At 45.7% G+C, this 24,792-nt stretch overlaps 1 protein-coding gene across 1 annotated transcript in view; it reads left to right on the top strand.

The window, feature by feature from the left end:
* Positions 1-2,610: 2,610 nt before the first annotated feature.
* Positions 2,611-24,792, top strand: part of vill (villin-like) — a gene marked incomplete at both ends in the record, with an annotated part of 29,505 nt that continues 7,323 nt past the window's right edge. The window contains 12 exons of the mRNA XM_084326207.1: positions 2,611-2,682; positions 3,290-3,364; positions 7,035-7,228; positions 7,622-7,730; positions 8,037-8,147; positions 9,093-9,298; positions 13,064-13,142; positions 13,491-13,589; positions 14,270-14,423; positions 17,949-18,049; positions 20,245-20,382; positions 21,050-21,208. Coding sequence (XP_084182333.1) covers positions 2,611-2,682; positions 3,290-3,364; positions 7,035-7,228; positions 7,622-7,730; positions 8,037-8,147; positions 9,093-9,298; positions 13,064-13,142; positions 13,491-13,589; positions 14,270-14,423; positions 17,949-18,049; positions 20,245-20,382; positions 21,050-21,208 — 1,497 coding nt within the window. The remainder of the gene's footprint in view (positions 2,683-3,289; positions 3,365-7,034; positions 7,229-7,621; positions 7,731-8,036; positions 8,148-9,092; positions 9,299-13,063; positions 13,143-13,490; positions 13,590-14,269; positions 14,424-17,948; positions 18,050-20,244; positions 20,383-21,049; positions 21,209-24,792) is intronic.

Below are 24,792 nucleotides of genomic sequence, written 5' to 3'. Positions count from 1 at the left end.
TGTCAACACTGACCATTTTTGATGCAGTAAGATGGGCGTGGAGCCTCGAGTCATAGCATAATTGCCTAAGTCATATTTTAAGGTTTTCAGAAAAACAGAAAAAGAAATCAGCAAACCCGTAATAACTTTTTATTTATACTATAATAGTACGTTCGACTAGATGTGTTAATACGTTTGCATAGGGGGAAAAAAGACACAAGAGCACAACAAGGATTGCATAAATAGAAGTCCTAGTCGTGGTGGGTCACTCTTGGTACCGGCTTCACTGACCTTGAGAGTAACTGGTAATTGGGAAGGAAAGAGTGGGACCCACTGAGTCGCTGAGGCAATTCTCCCAGTCAGACTCAAACTCTAACTTATACCCAATTCTACCATCTGCCAAGTGATGACTTAGGCAGATAGTGATTTTGGAAGCATTCTGATATAATAATGGCAATAATGCACGGTGACGCAGCAGTGTTAGAGCAGTGAGAGTAGAGTTAGGCAGATATCTCAATTTGGCCAAAATATGACTGTGGCAATTATGCTATGAGGCTAACGCAATATTATTTGTGACTTCCGGACAGAAAAAGGGAGTGTTATTTAGTGTTTAGTGAGTGTTATTTATAAACCATAATAATCTCAACCATGGCTTGATATTATAGCAAACTCAGCAACAAACCCGACAAGAAGTCGCATGTGGTCTTAGCTGTTGTCCATCAAACATTCCACTGAAACCGTCATGAAACACAGCGGTCCTGGTCTGCTGAACACGATGTGCCTTTTCAGCACATCAACCGCTCTGCTTAAAGGTTCACTCTGCAGTTTTGGGGGAGGGGGACTTGTTAACATTTGCATAAACTGCAGTTAGTGTACAGAACACGTTTGCTATACATGCAATCCATAGAATTATTGCATCTTATGTCATCCTAAATCAAAACTAAATGAACCAAACGTAAGCCTTCGTTGAATGTTTGTAAGCAACCGCAGTGGGAAAAACCCCTCCACCCACGCGCAATGTCTACTCTCAGTACAAATCACATTCAGGTCTCTCTATAGGGGCCTACAGTTAGGGAACATTTACATTTAGTCATTTAGCTGATGCTTTTATCCAAAGCGATTTACAAGTTCTGTACCACAAGTCAGCAGGAAGTGTACAACTCTTTCAGCTGAGTAACAATGTTCATCAAACAGTGCTGAAACTTGGGTGCTGCAGTGTTGAGTGCATAGTAGTAGTAAAGACATATTAGTATAGTAGGAAGAGTGCATGATAGTTTAAGACAGTAAGAGGGTTAGTGTTTTATTTTATTAAATATTTTTTTTATATTTCAGATATTGATTGAAGAAGTGTGTTTTTAGTCCACGCGAAAGATTGGTAATGTTGAAAGGTGCTGCTGCGTGTGAATTCTCAGAGGAACGACTCCCACTAGCATTACTAACTGATAATTCATTTGTACTTCCAATAATTTCTACAAATACCAAACCGCTGGTGTGTCTGGGGCTTTTGGATTGACCCAAATGCCTCCAAATATGCAACGATTCTTCTATTTGCATTTGGGACAGGATTTCCATACACAGTATATCGCCACTGAACCCCTATTGTTAGCACAGTGAGTGACACGGTATTTGCTTATCAGTGCCGCCGTATCTGATCCCAGGAGTTAAGAGGCAGTTGAGAGCCACCGATTGTGCAACATGCAGCAGCAGCAGGCGCTGACACTCTGGGAGCAGAAGTCGTCCGGCCGTCGTTTCTAGAGCCGTCTGATGATGAGGCATTCTGGGCTCTCGCTGTTCTACTCCAGGCTGCATTCACATGTTCCAATAGGAACTCCTCCTGGGTACCTTGAACTGGATTGAACTTTATTTTATTTATTTTACTGAATTGAATTGAACTGAATTGAAGATACCATGGAGGAGTGAGCACTGAACAACGTTTACTATGTGGGAAGCCATAACAAGCGCTGTTATGACTGCATGAAAGAAGGAAGGAACAGTCTCAATATAAATATGATACTTCAGCATCATCGAGTTCCTATACATACATTATACCTTGAGGCTTGAGCAGGCTTGTATACACGCTGAAATGTTTGCTCGAACGCCGCAAATCACAGCTGGTCTGTGGTTTGAACATACAATAGTGGATAACGACTGTGTGTGTACATTTCTGTCTGCAATGACATCAGCGGTTGTTCGGTGCACGAGGAAAAATAATGTCACCCGTTACACTGGCTTCATGTGTGCTGTGTGTGTTTCAGTTCAGCAGAATGTCACCCGTTACACTGGCTTCATGTGTGCTGTGTGTGTTTCAGTTCAGCAGAATGTCACCCGTTACACTGGCTTCATGTGTGCTGTGTGTGTTTCAGTTCAGCAGAATGTCACCCGTTACACTGGCTTCATGTGTGCTGTGTGTGTTTCAGTTCAGCAGAATGTCACCCGTTACACTGGCTTCATGTGTGCTGTGTGTGTTTCAGTTCAGCAGAATGTCACCCGTTACACTGGCTTCATGTGTGCTGTGTGTGTTTCAGTTCAGCAGAATGTCACCCGTTACACTGGCTTCATGTGTGCTATGTGTTTCAGTTCAGCAGAATGTCACCCGTTACACTGGCTTCATGTGTGTTTCAGTTCAGCAGAATGGCTGAGGAAACTCCAGACGCATTCAAAACTATTAGCCGAAAGCCAGGCCTGCAGATATGGACCATCAATGTGAGTCAATGATTAAAAAAGAATTCATGTGCAACCATGCTGTGTGTGTGTGTGTGTGTGTGTGTGTGTGTGTGTGTGTGTGTGTGTGTGTGTGTGTGTGTGTGTGTGTGTGTGTGTGTGTGTGTGTGTGTGTGGCTCAATTGGCAGAGTCAGCGGGTGGAAGTCGGTAATCTGGACGTTGTGGACAGCGACTCCTACACATCAGTTGGGGGACTCCTGCACAGCAGAGACAGGAAATGGCGGGGGTAGTGTGAGCCTCCCACACGTTACACCTAGCCAATGAGAGTCCGCGCTGGCAGGTGAAAAGATGTGACAGGCTGCCTCCTCGTGTACCGACCAGTGGGGGCATATGCGAGCAACGTTCAAGACAGGGGAGGGGAGAATTGGAAACAGCGAAATTGGGATGGGAGAAAAATAGAAAATAAGGAGAAAAAAGTGGATACAAAAATATTTAGGAGCTTCCTTAATAAAATCATCTTATTTGATGCTTCAGAGAGACTTGGGTGTGTGTGTGTGTGGTGAGGATTTTATCTTGACAGATTTCATCGCCTCTAATTGGAATTCAGATGCACAACTTGCATTTGGTGTGTTTGTCTTCTGCCTGCAGAACATGGTGATGGTCCCTGTTCCAGCCCAAGGGTTTGGGAACTTCTTGGAGGGTGATTGCTACATAGTGCTTTACGTGAGTAACGATCTGGTTGATTTCCCCAGAGGGAGCGGACACTGATGTTGGTGGTGATGCTCAACACATTTAATTGTGGAGTGTCATTTAGGCACAAACGCAGAACACAAAGATGGCGGCAACAAACAAACTACTTGCTACAAAACAAAGATATTCAGAGAATAATTGGGCCTTTTAAGAAAGTCATGGGAAAAAAATAGAACTGCCAGGATTCAAACCTTTGCCTTCTATAATGCAATAAGGATATAAGCATGTTTAATTTTTTTTTCTTTTTTTTACTGTAAGAACGAATCAGGGACTTTTTGGGGACAGGACATGGCCAAGGACAGAAGACTTAAATCTGGGACGTCATGTCACCTTAATATAGGCCTATGTTTCTTCCTTCAAACTTTGGTGGACACTTAATATCACACCTAGTTTGGATATTATACATAAACTATTACGATTTGAGACTTTGTTTCCAGTGTATACATGTAAGTTTGAATCTGATCCAAATCTTATCCTATCATTATCCTAGTGATTATTCAACGGATAAACCAAAGATCTTGATTTAAGAGCAATAAACCAAGTAAACCCCGCCCATACAAAAAGTACAATGAGTTATTTTGAACGGCTCTTGGAAAGGAACAGAGCCAAAAGATCCAGAGCCATAATTTCCATCACTATTGTGTTTTCAATTTCTCATGGAATGTGCTCACATCAGAAACCATATCACTTTTAAATTCAAGTAAAAAAAATAGCATAATACAATTGATAAATAAGATAAAGATAAGATAGGATATTCCTTTATTGATTGGAATATATGAAATCTGGGAGTCATAGCAGAATGGGGGAGGGGAGGTACAGGTATGCGCATGGTAATAGAAGAAATACATAAATGAAAATTAAACGGCGTACATTTACATTTACATTTAGTCATTTAGCTGACGCTTTTATCCAAAGCGACTTACAAGTTCTGTACGACAAGCCATCAGGAAGGGCACAACTCTATCAGCTGAGCAACAATGTTCATCAAAGTGTTGAGTGCTACAGTGTAGGTTAGTTTATTAGGACAAGTGCATGACAGTACGGTTAGTTAGGGTTAGATTTTTTTTTTTTTTTTTTTTTTTTTTTTTTTTTAATTCAGATAATGGTTGAAGAAGTGCGTCTTTAGTCGACGGCGAAAGATTGGACGTGATTCGGCTGTCCTAACTGGGGTGGGTAGTTCATTCCACCATTGTGGGGCAAGGACTGAGAATAGGCGACTTCTCTTTGATGACCCTCCCGGAGCTTGGATAGGAGTAGGTCTGAGGCGGCCAGAAGATGCAGAGCGTAGGGGTCTTGAGGGTGTGTAGTTAGAGACCATTGACCGGAGGTAGGCGGGAGCGGTTCCCTTTGCCGCACGGTATGCTAGGTCGAGGGCCTTGAAGCGGATTCGTGCAGCAATGGGGAGCCAGTGCAGGTCCCTAAGAAGTGGGGTGACATGGGCCGACTTCGGTAGGTTTGAGATCAGGCGGGCCGCTGCGTTCTGAATGAGTTGAAGAGGCTTAGTGGCAGTGGCCGGGAGGCCAGCGAGCAGTGCATTGCAGTAGTCGAGGCGGGAGATGACTGTTGATTGGACGAGGAGTTGGGTGGCTTCTTTTGTCAGGAAGGGGCGTATCCTTCTGACGTTGCTCAGGAGGAATCGGCAGGTTCTGGTCGTCGCTGCGATGTGAGCAGAGAAGTTCAACTGGTCGTCGAGGACAACACCAAGGTTCTTGGCGGTCGGGGACGCAGTCACAGCTGCATTCTCGACTGTGATTGAAAGGTCGGTTAGGGGGGAGGATTTGGCCGGCAGGTGGAGCAATTCTGTTTTGCTTAGGTTCAGTTTGAGGTGGTTGGACGTCATCCAGGCTGAGATGTCGGACAGACAGGCCGAGATCCGCACAGAGACGTGGATATCTGAGGGAGGGAAGGAGAGGAAGAGTTGAGTATCGTCGGCATAACAATGGTAGGAGAAGCCATGAGACGTGATAATGTTACCCAGTGATTTAGTGTAGAGGGAGAAGAGAAGGGGTCCTAAAACCGAGCCCTGGGGGACACCCGTCCGCAGGGGGCGGGTGGCCGACAGGGTCCCTCTCCATGACACTTGGTAGGAGCGGTCATTGAGGTATGATGACAGCCATGTCAGCGCAGAGCCAGCCACTCCCATTCCTGCGAGGGCCGCAAGGAGGATCTGGTGGTTGACTGTGTCGAAGGCTGCAGATAGATCTAGGAGAATCAGGACAGAGGAGAGGCCTTTCGCTTTTGCTAAGTGAAGTGCCTCTGTGACCGCAATGAGGGCTGTCTCTGTGGAGTGACCAGTCCTGAAGCCTGACTGATTAGGGTCTAGGAGGTCATTCTGTAAGAGATAAGTAGTAAGTTGGTTGGATACAGCACGTTCAAGTGTTTTAGAAAGGAAGGAGAGAAGAGAGACAGGACGGTAGTTGCCTATGACAGTAGGGTTCAGGGTTGGTTTTTTTATGAGCGGCGTGACTCTGGCTTGTTTTAGGGAGGTGGGGACCACCCCCGAGTTGAGTGAGGAGTTGATGGTTGCAGTTAGGAATGGGAGGATGTCTGGTGCTATGGTCTGGAGGAGTGGGGAGGGTAGCTGGTCCAGCTGGCAAGTAGTCGGACGGTTTGACGTTACCAGTGTCAGGGTCTCTGCTTCTGTAATGGGAGAGAAAGATGACAGAGTGAAGGATGAGGTTCTCGATTCAGCATTTGGAATGGGTGGGGGTTGGGAGAAGGAGCTGCGGATGTTCTCCACTTTTTCCTCAAAGAAGATCGCAAAGTCTTCGGCAGAGAAAGATGAGGGAGGGGGGGGTGGGGGGGGAGTGAGGAGGGAGGACATGGTAGCATGCAGTTTGCGAAGATTCTTGGCAGAGGCCTCGATCCTATGGTGGAAGAAAGAAGCTTTGGCATTAGTGATGGTTTTGGAGAATGTTAACAAGAGGTTGTGATATGTGTCGATGTCAGCAGTGAGGCGTGACTTTCTATACTTCCTTTCAGCTGCTCTCAGGACCTGTCTTTGTTCTCTCACTGGATCTGTCAGCCATGGACTGGGTGGGGAACGGCGGGCAGGTTTCTCAACGAGGGGACAGAGCTTGTCGAAGGAGGTTGCCAGGGCTGAAAGGAGGGTGGAGGTTGCCATCTCTGTGGAGAGAGCAGAGAAGGTGTCACTCAAAGGTAGAGCGGATAGTATGTCAGAGGAGAGGGTGGAGGGGGATAGGGAGGGCAGGTTGCGTCTGAGTGAGACTGTTTGAGTTGGGGTGAAGACCTTTCGGTTAAGCATGAGAGTTAGTGAGAAGGATATGAAGGAATGGTCAGATACATGTAGGGGAGTTACCGTGGTGTTAATGATGCTGGAGTTACGGGAAAATATGAGATCCAAGGAGTTGCCTGCTTTGTGGGTGGGAGGCATGGCAGTGGGAGTCAGGTCAAACGATTGTAGGAGGGAGACTACTATGACTGACTGAGATGAGTCAGGCAGGTTGAAGTCGCCCAGTAGAAGGAGAGGGGTACCATCTTCCGGTAAGGAGCTAAGAAGCATAGGCGTAAACAATATAATTAAGTCTGAATATGAGAAGAAAATAGCACCCAAATAGCAGTGACATGTGAATTCTTAGAATGGGTGGGTGACGGTCCCCTCTGTGTACTTTTCCTTCTCCAGAGAGGTCCAGAGAAGCAGAACTCTGTGGACATCCACTACTGGATAGGGAAGACCTCGTCTCCAGACGAGCAGGGCGCGGCTGCCATCTACGTCACCCAGCTGGACGAGTACCTGGGGGGCAGGCCCATCCAGCACAGGGAGGTGCAGGGCAGCGAGGCGCCCCGCTTCAAGAGCTACTTCAAAAACGGCCTGATGTGAGTTAAGGAGTGGGAATTTGGGATGATGCGTTAGAGGGAAGGGGAGAGGGAGAGGGAGAGAGAGATGAATACACACACACAGACAAACAGACAGATGAAAAGAGAGAGAGAGAGAGAGAGAGAGAGAGAGAGAGAGAGAGAGAGAGAGAGAGAGAGAACCAGACAGAAAGAGATGAAGACAGACAGACTTAAGAGACTTAATTACTATTGTTTTGTTGAAGCAAATAAAAAACAGTATTCTTTCCCCGTGTTCTTCAGCAGTCTGGAATGAAGATGGTTGCTGTCACTTTTAAAAAATGTGTTTGCATCAACCCTCCTTTAAATCTGGCTTTGTTTGTTTTTGTAATGTTTGATTTACGTTGATGATGTAATGTGCTCTACACCACTCAGCTACAAGAAGGGTGGAGTGGCCTCAGGTTTTCACCACGTTCAGACAAATGTCTACAACATTTTGCGCTTGCTGCTCGTCAAAGGACGGAAACATGTCACAGCCACTGAGGTAAGAGGAATCTGCAAGGAACAGAATGTATATCCCGGACCGTATTTTATTATTTATTCTTATTCGTGTCTTTTGTTTCTGACTACAGTACCTAAATGTTTACTGTTTACTGTGAGCGATCTGTAGTGCTGAATTTCCTTCGGGATAAATAAAGTTTTGGTAACCACAATACTGTTGATCTTATAAAAGCAAACAACTGAACGGATTGATTAAGCTGTGTGGTTCTCTCTCCCCTCTCTCTCTCTCTCTCTCTCTCTCTCTCTCTCCTCTCTCTCTCTCTCTCTCTCATTATGTGCACTTGTCCAGGTGGAGGTGTCCTGGAGCAGTTTTAACAACAGTGACATCTTGCTGCTGGACATAGGCAAGGCCATAGTTCAGTGGAATGGCCCCCAGAGCAACAGGAGGGAGAAACACAAGGTACAGCAGCACTCAGCGATTCAAGAGTACTTTATTTACTTTATTTGTCTCTCTGGAATCTTGCCTCGGACATAAGATCAAAAAAAAACTGGGGGAAAAAAGTATTTTTTCATTGCACACATTGACAATGTCGTCATGCAGTGACACACACATGATGGCTGGTACACATAGATACACACAGAATTTTTTCCCGTCAACCCATCCCGTCGTCCTTCCCCCCAAGGGCAGCCGGGAGCAGACATGGGCGTGGGGCCACGCCCGGGGACCAATCCAAGTGCTCCTGTCCGTCGTCGTCAGGGACGCGACAGCGTTAGCGATCTGTTCTGCATGTTTTTCCATTGGGTTCATCTTATCGGGAGGGGAAACCCTTGCGAGCACGGGGAGAACATGCAAACTCCACACAGAAAGGTCCGGGAGATACCCCACCTGGGTAACACGCGGCAACCTGGTCCCCAATCAGGAATCGAATCCTGGACCTTCTAGCTGTGAGGCGACAGTGTTAACCACTACACCACCGTGCCGCATAAAAATGCATACAATTAGATTAGATTAAGCGATAGGCTTTAGTATTTACTACTGGAGAACCACAACAATATAAATTACCAGCACATTATATTCACCTGGCTGTGATGTTGGAGAATTGGACATTTTCCTCTCCTCTCCTCTCTGCTCCTCTCCTCTCTTCTAGCCTCCTCTCCTCTTGTCTCCTCTCCTTTCTTCTTTACTCCACTCCTTCTCTCCTCCTGGCCTCTCTTCTCACCTTCAAGCTCTCCTCTCTGCTCCTCTCCTCCCATGTCGCCTCTCTTCTCTTCTCTTCTCTCCACTCCACTGCTCCCTCTCCTCCTCTCTGCCCCTTTCTTCTATTTACCACTTTATGGCTAATCTCTGCCCTCTTCTTTCCCCTGCCCCTCTCCTCTCCTCTCCTCCTGTCCCATCTCTCTCCAGGCAATCCTGTTGGCCCAGGACATCCGGGATAGGGAGAGGGGCGGTCGGTCTCAGATCGGGGTGGTGGAGGGAGGAGACGAGGAGGACTCCCCGGAGCTGATGAAGATCATGCAGGCGGTGTTGGGCCAGCGGACGGGTCCGCTGAAGGAGGCCGTCCCTGATGATGAGCCTGACCGAGCACAGAGCAGCTTCATCAGACTCTACCTGTAAGACCTCCACAGAATCAGATAAGATCTGGATATGAGATGTGTGATAGTACCTGGTGTAAAGTAGGTGTAAATGTGCCTTCACATCTAGGATGAAAACCCTAAATATTACTGTTGACTATGAAAAGGGGTCCTACTAATCACCCCAAAGTACCAGAAAATACACAAATACCCCAAAGTATACCCCAAAATACCAGAAAATACCCCAAAATACCCCAAAGTACCAGAAAATACCCCAAAGTATACCCCAAAGTACCCCAAAATACCCCAAAGTATACCCCAAAGTACCAGAAAATACCCCAAAATACCCTAAAATACCCCAAAGTATACCCCAAAGTACCAGAAAATACCAGAAAATACCAGAAAATACCCCAAAATACACAAAAATACACCAAAGTATACCCCCAAAGTACCAGAAAATACCCCCAAATACCCTAAAATACCCCCAAAGTATACCCCAAAGTACCAGAAAATACCAGAAAATACCCCAAAATACCCTAAAATACCCCAATGTATACCCCAAAGTACCAGAAAATACCAGAAAATACCCCAAAATACCCCAAAGTCAAGTCAAGTCAGTTTTATTTGTATAGCACATTTCCAGGCAGCGGCAGCTGACACCAAAGTGCTTCACAAGCAAGTTGATAAAAACAAATTAGTGTGAGGCAAGGTATAAGATTAAAAGAAAGAAAAAAAAACACATAGCAAAGCAATGAAAGCAACAAAAACAAACAGTATGGTGCAAGATATAGGATTAAAAACATAATAAAGCAATGAAAGTAATAAAAACTGGTAGGACACAGTAAAACAAAGAGGATAGAAGGGCCAGGGGTCTAGTGGTGGTTAAGTAGGGGGGAAGGCCAAGGAGAACAGGTAGGTTTTCAAGAGTGATTTAAAAGCCTGTACGGTCTGGGCAGTCCGTACGCTGAGGGGGAGGCTGTTCCACAGTCTAGGCGCTGCGGTGGAGAAAGCTCTGTCTCCCCTAGTTTTGAGCCTGGTTCTGGGTACCACCAATAGCATCTGGTCAGCTGATCTGAGGGATCGGTGGGGGGTGTGGCGGTGCAGGAGCTCGGACAGATAGGAGGGAGCCGTGCCATTTAATGATTTAAAAACATTTAGTGCTAATTTAAAATCGATCCTGAAGCTAATAGGCAGCCAGTGGAGCAAGGGCAAAACTGGGCTGATGTGTTCGTATTTTCTTGTTTTGGTGAGGAGGCGCGCGGCTGCGTTCTGCACCAGTTGTAGGCCAAAAGTACCCCAAAATACCCCAAAGTATACCCCAAAATACCCCAAAGTACCAGAAAATAGTGTAATAGTGTGTAATAGTGTAATAGTGTGCTAGTGTAATAGTGTAATAGTGTGCTAGTGTGTAATAGTGTAATAGTGTGTAATAGTGTAATAGTGTGCTAGTGTAATAGTGTAATGGTGTGTAATAGTGTAATAGTGTGTAATAGTGTAATAGTGTAATAGTGTGTAATAGTGTAATCGTGTGTAATAGTGTAATAGTGTAATAGTGTGTAATATTGTAATAGTGTAATAGTGTGTAATAGTGTGCAATAGTGTAATAGTGTAATAGTGTGTAATAGTGTAATAGTGTGCTAGTGTAATAGTGTAATAGTGTGCTAGTGTGTAATAGTGTGTAATAGTGTGTAATAGTGTAATAGTGTAATAGTGTGTAATAGTGTAATAGTGTAATTGTGTGTAATAGTGTGTAATAGTAGTGTCTATTACACTATTACACACTATTACACACTATTACACACTATTACACTATTACACACTATTACACTATTACACTATTACATTTTGTATTTTCTTGTATTTTCTTATGGCCATCTTGGTCTATATGTCATTTGTTAAGTAATTGGTAAAGTATATTATTATATACTTATTGTTATGTGTCTTGTAAGCCCATATGGGCTGGGCATACATCTGTATGTAAGACACGAAAATAAAAAATATCAAATCAAATTACACACTATTACACTATTACACACTATTACACTATTACACACTATTACACTATTACACTATTACACACTATTACACTATTACACACTAGCACACTATTACACTATTACACTAGCACACTATTACACACTAACACACTATTACACTATTACACTATTACACACTATTACACTATTACACACTATTACACTATTACACACTATTACACACTAGCACACTATTACACTATTACACACTATTACACACTATTACACTATTACACTAGCACACTATTACACTTTTACACACTATTACACACTATTACACTATTACACACTATTACACTATTACACACTATTACACACTATTACACTATTACACACTATTACTACTATTACACTATTACACTATTACACACTATTTGGGGTACTTTGGGGTATTTTCTGGTACTTTGGGGTATACTTTGGGGTATTTTGGGGTACTTTGCGGTATTTTGGGGTATTTTCTGGTACTTTGGGGTATACTTTGGGGTATTTTGGGGTATTTTCTGGTACTTTGGGGTATACTTTGGGGTATTTTAGGGTATTTTGGGGTATTTTCTGGTATTTTCTGGTACTTTGGGGTATACTTTGGGGTATTTTGGGGTACTTTGGGGTATTTTGGGGTATTTTCTGGTATTTTCTGGTACTTTGGGGTATACTTTGGGGTATTTTCTGGTACTTTGGGGTATACTTTGGGGTATTTTCTGGTACTTTGGGGTATACTTTGGGGTATTTTGGGGTATTTTATGGTACTTTGGGGTATACTTTGGGGTATTTTGGGGTATTTTCTGGTATTTTGGGGTATACTTTGGGGTATTTTGGGGTATTTTCTGGTACTTTGGGGTGATTAGTAGGACCGGGGTCCTAAACTGATGCACCAATATAATGAAATAATAAACATTGCCTGATGCCGAGTACAAATCATATTCATAAATCTAAACAGTATTAGATTTAGACATTATGGGGCGGTCAGGTGGCGTAGGGGAGATTGCGCTCGTCACCAATGCAAGAGGCTGCGGTCTCGACTCCCGGAGTCAGCATTGCCTTGGCTTGGGCTGATCGTCATACTAACTCGTTTGGCTGAGTTAGGGGGAGGGAAGTCATGGGTGGTAATCTGGCGTTGTGGACAGCGACGCCTACAGGTCAGGTCTGGGCGCTTGCTCAGCGGAGGCAGGACTTGATGAAGGCAGCGTGACCTCCCACGCGTTACGCTTCACCAATGAGAGCCCTCGCTGCCAGGTGAAAAAATAGTGAAAAACAGAGAAGAAAATCGGAGAAAGAGAGGATAAAAAAAAAAGATTTAGACATTATTAGTTTGGGATCACCGGACAAAAATAAAATCTGTTCTTCTTCATTAGAGACCTATTTTTCTCTGTGTCAAAAGAGTCAGGTTGGGTTCCTTTATATGGTCAGTGCCTTTAGCTTGGCATTGGCCTGATATCTAATCCCAGTATCAGTATCTGTGCATCTGTAATTCTAAGTATATAATGTCTATGTTCCTACCACAATGATTACTATAAACACAGCCAAATGGTATAGTGTACTTGCTCGATAAACAATGCATGTTCTGTTATAGTTATTATATTATCCGTTATGGATGTAGCTGCTAGGTGTGTATATCACTATATCACTGTTATTCCCTCTCATCAACATTTCTCATCTTCTATAAAAAATAACCTGTGTGCGTGCGGTGTGTGTGTGCGGTGCGGTGTGTGTGTGCGGTGCGGTGTGTGTGTGTGTGTGCGTGCGTGCGTGTGTTCGTATCTCTCTCCAGTGTGTCTGATCACAGTGGGAAGCCAGTGGTTCAGGAGGTGGCCACCCAGCCTCTGACCCAGGATCTTCTCCACTCCGCGGTAACTGTCTTAAGTCATTCTAAACCAGGCTGCCCCCACGTTTGATTTGATTTGATCTTTATTTATCTCGAACAACCATAAACACACAAATTTGTAATAACAAAAACTAAATACTTGTTTTTTTTAAATAAAATGGGCTTGGGATTCAACATGAAGTCTACTGATGTGTCCGAACTAAAATGTCTCTATTAATATTTGATTGTCATTTGGAAAAAATGTATGGGGTTGTGGACTAGACAAACCATGCAGCCTCACATAGCAGCTCGATCACTATGAATTAAATGATGAACATGAATGTATTTACACTGTTGAATGAATCTGCGCTGTTTCTTTTCCCCTCCCTGTCAGGACTGCTATATTGTGGATAACAGAGGCTCCAGCATCATGGTGTGGAAGGGAACAATGGCCTCCAAGGAGGAACGCCGCTCAGCTCTGACCACAGCAGTGGTGGGTAGAGGACCCAAACACCACGCAACCTAAAGGAATAGTAGAGCTATTACTACGCAAATTATCATCCTTTAGGGGTAATTTGGCTGGTACACCTTATTAAGATGGTACTGTTTGACAATGTCATCATAAGATAAGATAAGATGGGATAGAATAAGATAAGATAAGATGAGATATTCCTCTATTGATCCCCTTGGGGGAATTTCGGCATCATAGCAGCATGGAGGAGGGGGGGGGGGGCGTACAGGTATGGGCAGGGTAATAGTAGAAAGACATAAATATAGGCAATAAAATGTTGTCTGAATATAAAAATTAAAAAGTCATACTCCAATTTCGGAGATAGTCTCTGCACTATATGCACATTCAATTTCTCTATATAGAAAAAATATAAAGAATCTATGGCAGCCATCTTTAGTGTACCATTAGAGATAACCATGGTATACCAGAAAGTCGTTTCTATCCAGTCTAATGGACACCTACAAAACACCAAAGATAGGGGCCAGATTGTTTTTCTTTTATCAAATTTGTATAGGGGCCAGATTGTTATCATACAGAATCAGTCTCACCTGTAGCGATCAGCGACTGCATTGTATGTTTAAGAAACGTGTAGCGTATTAAAGAGCACCAACTGTTTCATGCTGTGCTGACGTTACCCACATCTATCCACCCGCCTCTCCCAGAGCTTCATCAACGCCAAGAACTACCCATCCGGCACCAACGTGGAGGTGATGAGCGAGGGGGGCGAGTCGGCCATGTTTAAACACCTCTTCAAGTCCTGGAGAGAGAAGGGACAGACCCAAGGCCTGGGGACCGCCTACAGCGTGGGGAAGATAGGTAGGGGTTGCAACAAGATACCTCAATATTACCGTGATACCAAACCCTGACACAGAGATGGAAAGAGTGTTGAAATATTTACATTTGATTGAAGTTGAAGTGAGGAGTACTAGTACTTTTTAATATTACCCTAAAAAACTGCAAAGATTCCTTGGATTGGAATCGTGATAACGTGGACAGTACAGCATTATTGGTCTTGGTCAATGGTTGTCCACCTGGAGGTTGGGACCCCTGAGGGGGGCGCAAGATGATTTTAGGAGGTTGTGAAAAGATACAAATTGGTATAGCCTACCTGTAGATGCTTTTATCAACAAAACATTCGTCTTAAATGACTTTGTGATCAAAAACGGACTGGACTTCCTACTGCTAACTGAAACCTGGCTAACCGTTGGCGAGTTTGCGCCTCTCGTTGAATTATGCCCCAATGACTGCAATTTCTTCAGCGCACCCAGATCCTCCGGACGAGGAGGAGGTCTGGCCGTGCTGTTTAAAAAAACCTTCAACTGCCGCGCTCTCAACTGTGATAATTTCTCCAGCTTCGAGGTACAGTTGATTATGCTAGACTTGGACTCTCCCCTCCTAATTGTTCTTGTGTATCGACCGCCAAGTAGTAAGAACTTTATTTTACAATTTTCGGATTTTATCTCTACTATTATGTCAAAGCATGACAAAGTTTTGATCCTTGGAGACTTTAACATTCATGTATGCTGCCCTTCCAAGCCTATGGTGTCAGACTTTTTACATCTGATTGACTCGCTTGGTCTCTCCCAGCTCGTCACTGACTCTACCCACAGGTTGGGCCATACACTAGATCTAGTGTTAACATCTGGTTTTCCAGTGTCTAGTTTAATCACAACAAATGCATGCTCATCTGATCATCTTGCTGTTATGTTTACCTTATCTCTGTTACTCCCCACACCCAAACCCCTTCCCCCTGCACGTCTCTCTCGCAACATTAACCCCTCGACTGCCAGTAAGTTCTCCACTGCCTTCATAGCTGCCCCTAACACCTGCACTATTGAAGCCTCTCCCTCCCATCTTAGCACTGAAGAGCTTACATCCCTTTTCAACACCACCTGCCTCTCCACTCTAGACTCTGTAGCCCCCCTTAGACAGAAAAAAGCTAAGCCTAAAGGGCAGCCCTGGCTCAATGATAACACCAGAGCCCAGAGAAAAGAGTATAGGAAGGCAGAGCGGAAGTGGAAACGTGACAAACTTCAAGTTTCACTTGAAATGCTTAGGGACAGTCGCATTAACTACCAGCTAGCGGTTAAAGCGGCGAGAATCACATATTTTTCTGACCTCATCAACAACTCCCACAACCCCAGGACCCTGTTCACTACCATCAACTCTCTCATTAGCCCCCCCCCCCCCAGCACCTGCCTGGATGTGTCCCCAGCTAAGTGTGAGGAATTCTCAAATTTTTTCACCACCAAAGTTGAAAATATCAGAAGGAACATCTCACCCCCCACACGTAATGTAGCTGTCCCTCTGGTCTGCTCATCTACACTGACCTGCTTTCAGCCCATCAGTCTACTCACCCTCACAGAGATAGTTTCCTCTATGAAACCTGCAACCTGCCCCCTTGACACTGTTCCCACTGCTCTCCTGAAACAGGTTTTTCACACAACCGGTCCCAGCATCCTCTCCATTATTAACAGCTCCCTGGCAACTGGTACTGTTCCATCCTGCTTTAAACATGCAGTAGTCCAGCCCCTATTGAAAAAACCAAACCTTGACCCCACCCTGCACAGTAATTACAGGCCCATTTCCAAGCTTCCTTTTCTGTCAAAAATACTTGAAAAGGTTGTTCTGTGCCAATTGTCTCCCTACCTGCACCAGAACAGCATCCTGGAGACATTTCAGTCAGGGTTCAGGACTGGCCATAGCACAGAATCAGCCCTCCTTAAAGTGTCAAATGACCTACTCCTCGCCGCTGACAACCGTGACTGCTCTATTTTAATGCTGCTTGACCTCAGTGCAGCCTTCGACACTGTTGATCACACCATTTTATTAGATCGTCTCCAACATGGGGTTGGTGTCAGTGACACTGCATTAGCATGGTTTTCCTCCTATCTCACAAATAGAAGCTTTGCTGTCAACATCGCCAACTGCTCCTCCCCCTCAACCTCCCTCTCCTGTGGGGTCCCACAAGGGTCCATCCTTGGCCCGATCCTGTTCTCCCTTTACATGCTACCCCTTGGTCCAATCATTCAGAAGCACAACATCTCTTTTCACTGTTATGCTGACGACACACAGCTTTATGTTTCCCTGAAACCCAACAACCAGTCTCTACTTAACAGTCTCATATCCTGCCTGGATGATGTTAAATGTTGGATGGCACAAAACTCTCTACAACTAAATCAAAACAAATCCGAAATAATCCTCTTCGGTCCCCCAGACGCTGTCACCACCCTTACCAACAGCCTTGCCAACCTGTCCTCCCTGGTCAAGCCGTATGTCAAGAACCTAGGCGTCATTTTTGATCCACAATTTAAATTTGACAGACAAGTAAACTCAGTGGTAAAGGCATGTTTTTTCCAACTACGCACCATTGCCAAACTCAAAGCCCTTCTCTCCCCTGCAGACCTTCAGAGAGTCATCCACGCCTTCATTTCATCTAGATTAGACTACTGCAACTCCCTCTATATAGGCATTAACCAGTCTTCCCTGTCCCGCTTACAACTGGTACAAAACGCTGCTGCCAGACTGTTGACCGGAACCCGCAAGAGAGACCACATCACCCGTCCTTGCCTCCCTTCATTGGCTCCCAGTACGCTACAGGATAGATTTTAAGGTTCTCCTATTTGTTTTTAAAGCCCTTAATGGTCACACACCCTCCTACATCTCAGACCTCCTATCCCCCTATTCCAACACCAGGTCCCTCAGGTCAGCCGATCAGAGGCTCCTGACAGTCCGGAGGTCTAACCTCAAGCTCAGGGGGGGCCGTGCCTTTGCTATCGCAGCCCCTGAACTGTGGAACAGCATCCCCACCTCCATTAGGCTCGCCCCCTCGATAGATGCCTTCAAATCGAGGCTCAAACCCACTTCTACCTACTAGCCTTTCCCGTTCACTGACTCATGCCCTGTTTTTCTATGTGTTTGCCTGTGTGCCCTCCCATAAAACGGAGTGTGATTGTTGTCTATATGTATCTTGTGTATTTACCCTCTGTACAGCACTTTGGTTGACACGCGTCATGTGAAATGTGCTTTATAAATAAATTTGATTGATTGATTGATCATGTGAAATGAAGAACATTTGAATTCTAAAGCCCTCCTCCAACCCTTAATCAAGGTAAATAGCCTGAAATGGGGGGCAAAAAAGTATTATTCTGAGTCAAAGTTCTTACAAAGCTTGTCTATGTACAGGGGTCGCGAACAGGCAAACCAAAAAAGGGTTGAGAACCGCCGGTCTAGGTCATTGTGAGCTCTCTTAACGACAGGCAAACCACACATATCTCACTCACAGTCACTACTCTGGTTTGACATGGTGTGTATGGTACGTATACCATGTCCCCCCTATAGCTAAGGTGGACCAGGTGAAGTTCGACGTGATGGAGCTCCATGCACACCCTGAACTGGCCGCGCAGCAGCGCATGGTGGACGACGGCTCTGGAGAGGTCCAGGTGAGGAAGACATTCACACACTCGTGATGTAAGGACATTGTGACGGGGTCCTTTTTATCTCCCCTCCAAACTCACACAAATGATGGCGTAGTCGGAATAAAATATGTTGGTGTTGCTTTATTGCCATAATCCATTATCCATGGTGCAGAGGTGACATTTCAAAAACAGTGACATAATCAAAATAACAAAAATACTATACTACCTCGAATGTCAGGTGTGTTCCACAATAACATCACGATGACATTCCAACACTTATTGTGAGGCGTTTCCCTCAGATACCTACACTGTAACCTTTTATCTGGTGAAGCCATTATGTGTGCGTGCGTGCTGCTCGGAGTCAGTGATGGAGCCGCTCCGTCACAGACATCCACACATGCAAAATGGTAGAGAGACCTTGAAGATACCTACTTATAAGGGGCGGCTGGGTGGCGTAGCGGAGATTGCGCTTGTCACCAATGCAAGAGACTCCGTCATACTATCTCAATTGGCAGAGGTAGCCAGAAAGTAGATGGGTGGGGATTGGACGTTGTGGACAGCGACTCCTACAGGTCGGTCGGGTGACGCCTGTACAGCAGAGACAGGAAGTATCGGGGGCAGCGTGAGCCTCCCATGCGTTACTCCTCGCCACAGAGTCCGCGCTGTCTGGTGAAAAGATGCGACAGGCTGCCTCCTCGTGTACCGGAGGGGACACGTGATGCAAGGCTTCTATCCTCACTACAGCCGACCAGTGGGAGGCATAGTCTAGCAACGTTCAAGACAGGGGAGGGGAGAATTGAAAGGGAGAATTGGCGATACGAAATTGGGATGGGAGAAAAATAGAAAATAAGGAGAAAAAGTGGATACAAAAAAAATATATACCTACTTATACACCTGCATATAACCCATATAACTGTATGATACAATAATGCTGTATATACTGTGACAAAGCTGGTGGTGTTCAGGCTCGCCACGGTTCAAATACAAACAAATTCGAATGTCCACACAAGAGCAATATCAATCAATACAAGTATTTATTGAATTCAGGGCAGAATCCAGAGGGGAAAAGCTAAATAATCGTTGAGATTCAGTCCGAGGGTCAAAAACACAAAACAGGCTCGCAGACCGAAAAATGGATTGTTCACAATTCGGGGTAGTCGTCCAGTCCAGGGTCAGTACACAAGGGGGTATCTCAGCCAGTCCAGGGTCCAATACACAAATAACACCTACTCGCCTTTACCTCTCCTATTACTACCTCTCACCTTCACAACTCCGAATACACAATCTCTCTCTCTCTCTCTCTCTCTCTCTCCATACAACAACTCCAACCTCACCTCCGCTCCACTTACTCCTCTCTAACCTAGTGGTTATGTAGTGTGTGGGACTGGGTGTGTGCACGTGAGATGTGGGTGGACTAATGATGCGCAGGTGTGTTCTATCAGTACTAATCAGCTACCTAACTCTACTCCTTCCGTGGCAGAAGTATCTCCCATCCTTCACATATCCATGGGAGGGGGGAGGAGATCTGTCACAATACCATATACATATATTCTACCATATATATATATATCCACATCTGTCTGTACATACCTGCATATAATCCTTTTTACACATCTGTAGATACTATATCTATATCTGTACATATCCCTTACTAGTTACACTGCTGAACAGTATGAATTACTACCAGTGTCTTTATACCTGTATCACTGTACATATTAATACTACAACTCTGTACATACATCTGATCTGATTTTAATCTAATCTAAACTAATATAATCAACATTTGAAGATTTCAATGCGTAAAGGGGTACATCACCCAACTTGAGAATTAAAATGTTATTTACATGACCTATAGAAAGTTCAATGAATTGTAAACATGAGATATTTTCTCCCAAAGCCAGAAACTACAAAAGTATGACCTGTAAGTAACATCATCAGGTATTAACTGCTGGAGCTGCTCTATATACAATGAATGGGAGGCTGATTGTGTGGACCAACAGAATGCTTGTTTGAGTTTTTATACCCAAATGAGCTTTATTCTACAGTAGTGTACGTAAAACAGCATTCCCCTGAGTGCTCGAGGTGTCACCATTATTTCCCAATTCATTGTCTACAGAGCAGAGAGTTCTTCATGTTCACCAATATTTTTCATACATTGGAATGACATGTGCAATTATCAAATCAAAATTGGTGGTGTTCCCCTTTAATGCCAATGCCAGGTGTGGCGTATTGAGGACCTGGAGCTAAAGGAGGTGGACCCCAGCACCTATGGGCAGTTCTACGGTGGAGACTGCTACCTGGTCCTCTACTCATACCAGAGGTCCAACCGAAAGCAATATATACTCTACATGTGGCAGGTCAGTGCACCACAGAGAAAAGTATTGTAAATGTCATGTTTGATATGTTTCAGTGTTTTAGTTTACAATAATTTGACACCATGGGCATTGGGCAAAGGATAAAAACCCATAGTGGCCGGCAGTGTGGCTACATGGGTAGAGCTGCGGACTCCTGGTCCTGTGGTCTCCAACAGGGAGCACTGGGGCAGTAATAGTTACAGTGTTACAGTGATAGGGACACTGTACAGCTCAGATGAGGCGTTAAACCGAGGTCCCGACTGAATTCATTCAAGTCATTAGAGCCTATCGCAAACAGTAGGGGGTTCCCCCACTTTCCTGGCCAAATTCCCAATCAGGTCTCTGACATCAAGGCCACCTAATCATCCCTCCCCCTTAATTGGCTGATATCAATCGCTGTCTCCTGATGTGTAGTGTGATGTGTGCCTGGTGCCAGTGTATGGCAGCCATTGAGCCTGCATAGCCCAAGGTTGGGTGCTACACAGTGGTGGTATAGGAGGCCATTTTCACCCTACATTTTAAATATATTTGAGTGTCTAGAAAAGTGCTATGTAAATGCAATGATCATTCATTAATTCAGGAGGCATTAGCTAAGTTGCTCTCCTCACCTTTTGACATACCATACTACTTATGCCCCTGCTTGACGTTATTATTATTATTTTTTTGCCAGGGTCGCCACGCCACCCAGGATGAAATCGCAGCTTCTGCCTACCAGGCCGTCAACGTGGATGACAAGTACAACGGAGCCCCTGTCCAGGTCAGGATGGTCATGGGGAAGGAGCCGCGCCACTTCCTGGCCATTTTCAAGGGCAAACTCGTCATCTTTGAGGTGAGATCTGGTTCTCTGTTTGTTTTTGCAGCGGAATCTGTGAAATGCTCAACTGCAAATGTAGTAGTTCTAAATGGACTGCATTTATATAGAGCAGGGGTGTCAAACAAATTTTCACAGAGGACCACATCAGCCTTATGGTTACTGTATAAATGTAAATGTAATGTAATGTAAAATAAATGTAACTACTCCTTTACATATTGTTAAACATATTGTTTCTGTATTTATTACTTATTCAAGTTACACATAATGCATATGCATTTGCATAGATGTACAAATATATGTTAGCTTATGTTATTTTAACATAAATCCTTTTAGTTTATCAGGTTAAGAACCCTATAGTACTCCATCAATCAATGATCAAACCATTCAAGTAAATAACAAAGAAGAATATCATCAAATACAAGCTATGACATTAAGTTTGTTCAAAACCTTTTTGTCACAGTCAAGAGGGGCAGAACTATGGTGCAACCAACAAGTGTGAACTGCTAAGAACATGTGGGACATGTTACAAAAACAAATGGCTGCACACAACCTTGCAGAGGCCATACATCCAACTAATGGGATATAGTTTGATTACAGAAAACATGTGTCTGCATGAACACACAACTGTAACTGTACAAAAAAATAACAACATAAGGGTCTCAGTTCAGTTCACAACTATTGGTAAAGTTTTGGGTGGGACTTGTTTATGTCCCTGCAGCTTCTGATTCAATTGGGCGAGATGCTAGGTTATGTCAAACATATCAAAGTCACACAGCCAGTTTGCATCTGACAGTTCAGACAATAATTCTTCAGTAGGTGGAGGAGCGGTAGTGGTAGGTGGAGGAGTGGGAGTAGTAGGTGGAGGAGCAGCAGTGGTAGGTGGAGGAGCAGCAGTGGTAGGTGGAGGAGCGGTAGTGGTAGGTGGAGGAGCAGCAGTGGTAGGTGGAGGAGCAGTAGTGGTAGGTGGAGGAGCAGTAGTGGTAGGTGGAGGAGCAGTAGTGGTAGGTGGAGGAGCAGCAGTGGTAGGTGGAGGAGCAGCAGTGGTAGGTGGAGGAGCAGTAGTGGTAGGTGGAGGAGCAGTAGTGGTAGGTGGAGGAGCAGTAGTGGTAGGTGGAGGAGCAGTAGTGGTAGGTGGAGGAGCGGTAGTGGTAGGTGGAGGAGTGGGAGTAGTAGGTGGAGGAGCAGCAGTGGTAGGTGGAGGAGCAGCAGTGGTAGGTGGAGGAGCAGTAGTGGTAGGTGGAGGAGCAGCAGTGGTAGGTGGAGGAGCAGCAGTGGTAGGTGGAGGAGCGGTAGGTGGAGGAGCAGCAGTGGTAGGTGGAGGAGCGGCAGTGGTAGGTGGAGGAGCGGCAGTGGTAGGTGGAGGAGCGGTAGTGGTAGGTGGAGGAGCAGTAGTGGTAGGTGGAGGAGCGGTAGTGGTAGGTGGAGGAGCAGTAGTGGTAGGTGGAGGAGCAGTAGTGGTAGGTGGAGGAGCGGTAGTGGTAGGTGGAGGAGCGGTAGTGGTAGGTGGAGGAGCGGTAGTGGTAGGTGGAGGAGCAGTAGTGGTAGGTGGAGGAGCGGCAGTGGTAGGTGGAGGAGCGGCAGTGGTAGGTGGAGGAGCAGTAGTGGTAGGTGGAGGAGCAGTAGTGGTAGGTGGAGGAGCAGTAGTGGTAGGTGGAGAAGCGGTAGTGGTAGGTGGAGGAGCAGTAGGTGGAGGAGCAGTAGTGGTAGGTGGAGGAGCAGTAGTGGTAGGTGGAGGAGCAGTAGTGGTAGGTGGAGGAGCAGTAGTGGTAGGTGGAGGAGCGGCAGTGGTAGGTGGAGGAGCGGTAGGTGGAGGAGCGGTAGTGGTAGGTGGAGGAGCGGTAGTGGTAGGTGGAGGAGCGGTAGGTGGAGGAGCGGTAGTGGTAGGTGGAGGAGTGGTAGTGGTAGGTGGAGGAGCAGTAGTGGTAGGTGGAGGAGCAGTAGTGGTAGGTGGAGGAGCAGTAGTGGTAGGTGGAGGAGCGGTAGGTGGAGGAGCGGTAGGTGGAGGAGCGGTAGTGGTAGGTGGAGGAGTGGTAGTGGTAGGTGGAGGAGCGGTAGTGGTAGGTGGAGGAGCAGTAGTGGTAGGTGGAGGAGCAGTAGTGGTAGGTTGTAGGTGGAGGAGCAGTAGTGGTAGGTGGAGGAGCAGTAGTGGTAGGTGGAGGAGCGGTAGTGGTAGGTGGAGGAGCAGTAGTGGTAGGTGGAGGAGCAGTAGTGGTAGGTGGAGGAGCAGTAGTGGTAGGTGGAGGAGCAGTAGTGGTAGGTGGAGGAGCGGTAGTGGTAGGTGGAGGAGCAGTAGTGGTAGGTGGAGGAGCGGTAGTGGTAGGTGGAGGAGCAGTAGTGGTAGGTGGAGGAGCAGTAGTGGTAGGTGGAGGAGCAGTAGTGGTAGGTGGAGGAGCAGTAGTGGTAGGTGGAGGAGTGGTAGTGGTAGGTGGAGGAGCAGTGGTGGTAGATCTCTCCATTCTTTGTTGCCTCTTTTCTTCTGGTGGCACGGTGGAGTTCCTTTTGCTGCTGTGCTGTTCCTTCATAGACCGTCCTTCTCTCTTGGTTTCTGTCCATCTCTTCCCAGCAAGACAGGCGGGTTTTTAGGTAGTCTTTGAACCTTTTCTGCCCCCCCCCCCCCCCCCCCCCCCCCCCTTGGGTGCACTTTCCTTTTCTTAAGTTGGCCATAAAGCATGTGAGCTCCCAGAACATAAATGAGGTCCTGGAGCCCATCAGAAAAGTGGGCGATAGGGGCGCCCGAGTGGCGCACTGCATACCGCACACCGCATCGACTCCCGGACCCGGTGATCTTTGCCGAATGTCTTCCCCGGTCTATCTCCCATTCCTCCTCTCTCTCTCTCTCTCTCTCTACCGGACTGCCCGGTAGCAAAAAAAAAAAAAAAAAAAGTAGGCGATAATGAGGCCTCTGCACCTGATCGGCTCCCGGCATGAATCCCCAAAGAAGGCGGCCCAGAACTTTTGCTCCACATCCATAACCTGCCCCGCAAGATCTGGGACAAGGAGGAAATCCCTGCTGGACTCAGGGATGCCCTTATTGTCACAGTTTTCAAGGAAGGAGATACGGCTGACTGTGGCAACTACTATCACTCCAGGCCAAATATCGACCTGCATCCTGGCAGATAAACTACTACCGCCGGCAGAAGAGATCCTCCCTGAGTCACAATGCGGCTTTCGCCCTGCAGGAGGAACGTGACATGATTTTCACCACTCGTCAGATACAGGAGAGGTGCCGGTACATGGTGTCCGGTGACCTCACCTCACAAAGGCTCTTGACTCTGTCCATGCTGGCCTCTGGTTGAAGTAGTAGTGGTAGTGGTAGTAATAGTAGTAGTAGGAGGAGGAGGAGTTGTAGGAGTAGCAGTTGTTGTAATAGTCATTGTAGTTGTACTAGCAGAAGTAGTAAGAGCAGGGGAGGAGTAATAATAATAATAATAATAATAATAAATTGTATTTATATTGCACTTTACATTTGACAATCTCAAATGGCTACAGGTTAAAAACATTAAACATGTTTTAAGCCACGTTTAAAAGCATCCACAGTCCTGTGGTGTCCTCAGATGAGCAGATCAAGCAGAAGGCCCGATCTCCCATGGTACAGAGTT

Source organism: Notolepis coatsorum (genome assembly GCF_963971535.1).
Source record: "Notolepis coatsorum genome assembly, chromosome: 12".
NCBI lineage: Eukaryota > Metazoa > Chordata > Actinopteri > Aulopiformes > Paralepididae > Notolepis > Notolepis coatsorum.
The sequence above is the reverse complement of the archived record's forward strand: the minus strand, read 5'-3'. Positions and strand labels throughout refer to the sequence as shown.